The sequence below is a fragment of the Haliotis cracherodii genome, unplaced genomic scaffold (assembly GCF_022045235.1).
Source record: "Haliotis cracherodii isolate W230 unplaced genomic scaffold, xgHalCrac1.p SCAF_11, whole genome shotgun sequence".
Classification (NCBI taxonomy): domain Eukaryota; kingdom Metazoa; phylum Mollusca; class Gastropoda; order Lepetellida; family Haliotidae; genus Haliotis; species Haliotis cracherodii.
The window spans coordinates 2,545,757-2,553,245 of NW_027266266.1; the positions used below are offsets into that span (position 1 = coordinate 2,545,757).

The 7,489-nt window shown below is 41.2% G+C and overlaps 1 protein-coding gene across 1 annotated transcript; it reads left to right on the forward strand.

Moving 5' to 3' along the window:
* Nucleotides 1-50: 50 nt before the first annotated feature.
* LOC139455226 (uncharacterized) lies at nucleotides 51-5,063 on the forward strand. The gene is made up of 4 exons (XM_071236772.1): nucleotides 51-200; nucleotides 1,393-1,519; nucleotides 2,902-3,026; nucleotides 4,031-5,063. Exons 1-4 carry the CDS (start codon nucleotides 51-53, stop codon nucleotides 4,838-4,840), a joined length of 1,212 nt encoding a protein of 403 aa, XP_071092873.1. The 3' UTR covers nucleotides 4,841-5,063.
* The last annotated feature ends 2,426 nt before the right edge of the window (nucleotides 5,064-7,489 follow it).

Consider the following 7,489-nt stretch of genomic DNA (forward strand, 5'->3'; position numbering starts at 1 on the left):
CATATTCGTGTTCGTGCATGACACGGGGTGAATCAGTGATCATACTAGAAATGATGGCGGATCATAGGGAAGAGTCTGCATCTAACAAACCATTCCCGTCTGTCAAGCTGCCTCACATGGTTTTAGGAGGACGGACAGTACGATACATGCTAGTGTCGAGATTAAACAGAGGATACTCAGTGAACGAAACGTTAAACTCGGTAATGTCTGAGTCCAAAACCGTAGGAAAATCAAAGGAAAGGGCTTATATTGTCAGTCATCGTATAATATGGCATTCTCCATAGGGTTCAATTTTACGTTAGTGTAGTTTTGAAGATAATATTGTCATTTTTGGCGATTTCTCTCATTACAAAAAAGACAGTCGCCAATAGTGATCCAGAAGAGTTGGCTGTGCAGAGTTGTAGCCCTTAGTTGTGCCAGGATCCGATGATCATTGGTTCGGATCCGTGATTTGCTCTGATTATGATCCTTAGTTTTTGGACACCATAAGCATGCTCATAAGTTTCATCAAAATGACAGAGATCCACAGCCTGCTTCACTAAGATTTTCCTGCCACATAATTTAAGATGACTCAATAACTAAGGTATATTGCTAAAAATCCAACACTTTTATGTTCAGAAAGTTTTATACAAATCAGTTCTAACACTCTTCTGTTTTTGATAACACACAGTTAAAAATTTAAACAGTATTTTTGCAACACTGACTAGAACACTATGTAACATTACATTTTGGTGTATTTTCCTGTGGCCAATGACTACCGTGGGGCACATAATTTGTTTCACAAAAGCCATACTTCTTACCCAAAGCACCATCAGTTATAGCCTAATTGTGTTTATAGGTTTGTCAGTGCCATATATACCAGTGCTTGTGGTTTTCACCAAAGTGGCAAACATCTAAGGCCTGCATCACCTAAGGCTTTCCTTCCACATCAAGCTCACATGCCGTGATATAACTGAAATACTGTTCAAAACGACTTTAAACAACTTGCTCACTCCCTCGCAGTCATGTCTGTGAAGTTTTGTGATGTAATTAAGTCATAAAAAGAATAATATGGTGGTTTGGCTTTGTGATTTGTCTAATTGTGTGTCATACATTGTTGGATTGTTACTTATGCTATCAGTCTTTGGTTTGCCTGATCCAGACTCATTAATTTTAACTTAAAGGCTGCCGTGATATGGCTGGAATATTGCTGATTATGGTGATAAACAACATTCAGTCACTCCTTCACACGGGAACTAAACTGATTACAATTAAATTGTGGTTGATGTGAGTGCTCCGATTAATGAGATGAAATTATCAATATGAGTGATAACCAGTGCTAATGTATCTTAATATTGTTAACAATGACAATATACTCACTGCTTGACAAGATTCAACTGTATTCTGTTTCAGACACTCGGTATCCCTTTGTTCATGGCTGCTGACGTCCTAGGCGGGATCAGTCAAGTTAACAAAAATAACTGTAGGATACACAATCGCTTTGGAAAGGAGGGTTTAGCAACAAAATTGCTATTCTCAGGTAGGAAATTTCTTACCTCCTTTCTATCCAGTATAATCACAGCAATACACACAAATACAACAAGAGAAGGTTGTGCTGGTTTTGTTTGTTTGTTTGTTTGTTTGTTTGTTGTTAAACGCTGCACTCAGCAATATTCCAGCTGCATGGCAACGGTCTGTAAATAATCAAGTCTGGTTGATTGGTTTGTTGTTTTACGCCGCACTCAGCAATATACCAGCTATATGATGGCGGTCTGTAAATAATCGAGTCTGGACCAGACAATCCAGTGACAGATATCATGAGCATCGATCCAGCAATTGGGATCGGACCAGACTATCCAGTGATTGACATCATTGTGCCGGTTATCATCTTGAATATCGATATTGGAAATGCTTGCCGTAAAGGGCGACTATGCTTGTCGTATTAAGAGGCTACTAATGGGATTGGGTGGTCAGGCTCGCTGACTTGGTTGATGGATGTCATCGATCCCAATTGCGTGGATCGATGTTCATGATGTCAATCACTGGATTGTCTGGTCCAGACTCGATTATTTATAGACCACCATCATATGATTGGAATATTGCTGAGTGCAGCGTTAAACAACAAACAAAGTAATGGTCTCTCATGTGATTGGATGCTGCTGAAGATCAAGGTCACTTTATAATCGGAATTTGATGGAACATAAACATGATCTCTCAGGGGTTCATGGGACTGATTGAAGGTCAAGGTCATTAAACAGTAATGCTTATAATTTTGTTATTAAGATAGCTACAGGCATAGGGCTGTCTGTTTCAAAGTTGTGCTGTTTGAGATTACCATGGTTATCAAAGTTATCATGGTTTACATAATGTTCTATATGCTTCTAATTAATTGGTTTGGTATTTTTCCTCGGGTAAACAATGCACCTGAGGTACTTGCCACGAGGAGACATTCAGCGGACGCGACCAGGCCTATCATTTTGATAACATTCTCCTTGAATAAAACTCATAATTCATAAGTTTTATTTTGTTTGTTTAGTTACAGGTAACTTGTAATGAACATGAATAACATGCTAATTGACATATTACTGAGGACAACTGTTACAATGCTTTACAGAGATAGAAACTAACAGTTTTAGTCCTCTATTCCTTATGATGATAACATATACACTGATAAAGCAAAACCCTTATGAAGGGCAAATTTCTACTAGTCCTTGTGATACCTTGAGTGTTGGGCAGTTTGTCAAGGACTATCAGACTAGTGCCAATTTCTAACACTGGCTTTACCATGTTGATGGGCTCAGCTTGCCAAGCATCGCTAGGATACTGACGACCAGTACAATCTCAAATTGAGATCAGATCCTAAGAGATTTTATTCAATTTAAACAATCTTCAACACCGACTTATCATACTTCCTGATTGCAGACTCACGTCTCAACGGCGTGGCCAACAGTGGCAGCGTGTGGTTCTACAACATCCAGGGAGTTTTCCGGGCCGTGTTTGAGTACCACGAGCTGTTTGTGCAGAGAGACTGTTTGCTCAAACTAAGGGTAAGACTGTATTCTGAAACAACTATCATGTTGCTTCTGTTATCAAACGCAACAGTCTAGAATTACGCCACTAGATCAAGTTCAATAACGTTTTGATCTAGTGAGCTTGGTTTGTAACTGACCGTATTCTAATTGGATTATCCACTGACAATTATTTGGAGAGACGAGTTTGGCCTCAAAGACTGACGCTTGAAAGATGCCTGTGCAGAAAAAGGCCAGGGATAGTCGTTAACCACTAATATGATAATGTTTAAACATGTTAAATAAAAGGAGTCCGTTTGAAAGAAAATTTAAGGACATGTCCCAAGTTGACATTCTTAACAAGAAGAAAAAAGAAAAGCTTTGAAATGTTTCACTTTATTCCATGTTTGCGAAATTACACAGATATGTAAACTAGACAATTAAAACAAAACACTTATGCAATCCTTTTGAAAAAAATTTATGATCTAAAGATCTATGTCAAAATCATATTCAGAATATTGGCTGGGGTTTGATTTGTTGCTGATTTCAAACTGATGTGTACTATTAATTCTGTTCTTATTGGTGAAAGGTTAGATGGAGGTCATATAAAGAACCATGGTGGGTCCCAGGAGGGCTCACCTCCCTTTGTTTAAATGCACATGGAAATTTTGTAGGTACTGTATTCGACCCAATAAGCGCCCAGGGTGCTTAAAATAAAGACAGAAGGGGTGGGTGCTTATTGGGACCAATTCAGAGTCAAATTGGCGTAAATTCATCAGAAAGCCTATCGATATTCTTCTGTTGCTGGGGGGCTAGAGATAAACTGTCACTTACGTTTTACTGGTGAACATCTCCTCATTAACCGACTACTCAAGATTCTTGACCGTATGTAAGAAACAGGTGAGTAAATCTTACTTGGGCATCAGGGAAATGGGGGGGGGGGGGGGGGGTGGGCGCTTATTGGGTCGAATACGGTATGTTATATACAGAGATAGAAATGAACCTGTCCAGACTGTATGTTGTATGTGTTCCCTCTCTCCCAGGATGTTTGGCTACGGCACTACAGTGAACCAGACCTTCCAGACACAATGTCCCTCTCGTGGACAGACAGCACGGACCAAACAGAGGACACTAGTTCTGTGAAACAGGAGCTCATTGACCTGGTGAGCGCCCCCTCCCCGGTGTTCCCCTCCCCAGTCTGTGATAGGTCTGTAGCAGGAGGAAGTGTGGCCAGTGCCACCGTGGACTCATTCATACAACACATCGTGGAACAGAGAAATGCTCATCCGTCAGACCCCGAGCTCTCTGTTGTAGCCCAGGTCCTCGAGTTTCTTAAACTGGAACTTACTCATTACGAAATATCCCCATCAAACTGTTTTCCATTTGAGATGTTCAGCTACTACAGGACTTCCCTCGGGGACACCACCCTGCAACAGGAGCTGAGGAACTGTGCCTTTAATATTCCCATGCGGAAAAATATAGCATTGTGTGTAGTAGCTGAATGGTTGGGTCAGGAGTTTCATAACTTTGAAAGAAATATTGCAATGCGGGCGGATGCTTTTAAGAAAGAGCATATCAACTGTATAGACAATCTACCTCCAGCGGAATCTATTGTGACTTCCTTGTTTCCAACTGCCATGAAGCGGTTGTTGAGTCGCTGGATCGGTTTGAACCAGCTGCACACAGCCGATTGTATGAACCAGGATCACAACTACAGCCCCCCGGACAAGCGGCAGCCGGAGCAGACGAGGAATCTGTTCCCGCTCATTCAGATTATTCTGGAGTTTGCCAACAATGCATTAATATCGGGGACTGCTCATGTGGTGTTTTCTAGACTTCGCTATGCTGTGTAGTCTGACAGAGTTGTCTGCTCTTCGCTGTCAGTTCTGCATGTGACATTAAACAGACTTCAACCAGGTTGACTGCAGCTAGGCACAGTTTTGTTTGATTTGAATTTCTGTGACATTTTGTTTTCTTTAACACATTATGAAAGAATTGAATTTATTCTTCTCTTGACAAACTTGCAGCTCCATGGGGGAAGACTTGAGGGATAAGTAATAGGAATATGTGTGTGTGTGTGTGTCAGTGTGCGTGCGTGCGTGCGTGCATGTGTCTGCGTCTGTCTGTCGAGAGAGGGAGGGAGGGTGTCACCATGGTAATATGTAGGATATAATAGGATGTCTGGTCTACATGGTTATATGTTTGGTCACTATGGTAAGAAAAGGTAACTATGGTAAGATAAAGGGTCACCATGGTAATATGTACTGTCACCATGGTCACTATGGGAAGATAAGGTAACTAGGGTAAGATTTAAGGTCACCATGGTAATATGTACGGTCACTATGGTAAAATAAAGGGTAACAATGGTAATATGTACAGTCACCATGGTAAGATAAAGGGTCACTATGGTAAGATGTGGGGTCACTATGGTAACTAGTACGGTCACTAAGGTAAGATATAGACAGTCACCATGGTAACATGTAGGTTCTCTGTGGTGAGATTGAGGGAAGATGGCGGGGGCCAGGCAGTCCTCCTTCCCCAGGTGTCACACTCTCAGGTGTTGAATCGCTATATGGCTGAAATATTGCCGATGCGATGTAAAATTTAACTCACTCACTCACTCAGGTGTTGATGCCCTCAAGTGGTATTTGCTGTGTATTGCATTTGGTTACTGTTGGTCAGTTTAAGATCTTGTTTTGTATTCAGTCCAACATGTCACACAGGAAGTTCTTTTCATGTTTCGAATGATTATTGCAACCTTTGACAAACCAGTTGGGTGAGGCAATAAAACAGTTACTACGACATATACAGGAGTATTGTTTATGATGTTACATCTCTAAAACATGTCAGAGAAACTAGAAAAGTGTTCACCTGGTGGTGAAGGGGTACCCAGTAGGATGAGATGAGCTTCTAGTGCCTCACAGGCAGCTTGTGTTGAATACGCGATTCACCACGATCCATTGACGGGGTAATAACAATGTAGCGCCATGAGCAATCACTTGGTGAATGGGATTTAGTGCATCATTAATGGTCTTATTGTTTTTTGAGGTAGCACCAGCAGCACCTTTACATGCACATGAAACCCGTGTTAAAAAGGTCTTCAGTAATTAACCCATGCAGGCGACCATGCTTTCAGCAATATTCCGGCATTATCACGGTGGGGGACACCAGAAATGGGCTTCACACATCGTACCCATGTGGGGAATCGAACCCGGGTCATCGGCGGGACAAGCTAATGCCTTAACTACAAGACTACACCACCGCCCCCCAGGGCAAGAGACATCCCAAATATCACCATTCTTATCATGGTCTAATAAAGATTGGGGATCAATTCGTGACTTGGTGGATTGTGTGTGTTTGTCGCCTGTCTGTTGATTGATGAGCGAGTTTGGTTTAACACCATTTTGAATAGTATTTCAGTTATGTCATCCTAAAATGTGTGAGGAAAGCCAAGACCCATGAAGATCTGGGGTAGAATAGGGCTTCAGCAACCCACTCTTGCTGTAAAAGGCGACTATGCTTGTCGTAAGAGGCGACGGAACGGAATTGCAGGTGGTCAAGCTCGCTGACTTGGTTGACGCATGTCATTGTATCCCAATTGCGTGGATCAATGCCCATGATGTCAATCACTGGATTGTCTGGTCCAGACTCGATTATGTACAGACTGCCATCATATAGCTGGAAATTGCTGAGTGCGGCGTTAAACAACAAACAAACAAAAGGAAAGCTCCCTCACACACTTGCTCCACAAAAACAAGACACCTAGTGCTTGAAGTGTTCACTCGTCACGCCAAATGGGTATGATCAATTTGTAAAGTCCCCTCCCAATACCATGACATTGCAGGAATATTTAACAAAAATAGCATAAAACCATATTCACTCACTCCAATTGCTACGCATAAACAAGACAAGTATGGTATTTTATGAAAATGATTTATTCATGGGTGACTGGGTCAATATGACCCAGCCTTTGTTCTATACAATACAATGCCCTGTGGAGGCATCTGACAACCCAGCAAACTCTATACAGTGAAACCTTGTCAACCTGGACGCCCCAGCTTTAGGACGATCGTGTTCATATATACAAGGGAGCATTACTCTGTACCATGATTCACAAATCCAGAAATTTGTTAACGCAGGTGATTTCACTGGGATGGTAGCATTGAGACAGACAATGTTTCACTGTACACAGATACAAGTATCACTTCATCAGTCGGCCTCATCAACTTTAGGAGTAAACAGGCTATGATACTTTGTTCACGAAAACTATTTTGGGTTTAACTTCAAATGTATTGAATATACTACTCAAAAAAACTTAAGTATCAGCTGATTCTTTCATCTTACTAAAGTTAATCTGTCATGCCAAGCAGCTTTGCCATGACCTATTAACACCAGCAATATGAAAGAATCGGGCTGTGCTTAACTTTTTTTTAGTAGTATCTAACCAGGGATAACAAAAGGGGTTTATTTTCTTTAAAATATTATGACTATATACAGATGGA

Excerpts from the sequence above, each read along its gene's own strand:
- LOC139455226 (XM_071236772.1), top strand. The coding sequence starts at position 51 with ATGATGGCGGATCATAGGGAAGAGTCTGCATCTAACAAACCATTCCCG. Across the intron at positions 201-1,392 it reads TGAACGAAACGTTAAACTCG|ACACTCGGTATCCCTTTGTT; the intron begins GTAATGTCTGAG and ends ATTCTGTTTCAG. Across the intron at positions 3,027-4,030 it reads ACTGTTTGCTCAAACTAAGG|GATGTTTGGCTACGGCACTA; the intron begins GTAAGACTGTAT and ends CCTCTCTCCCAG.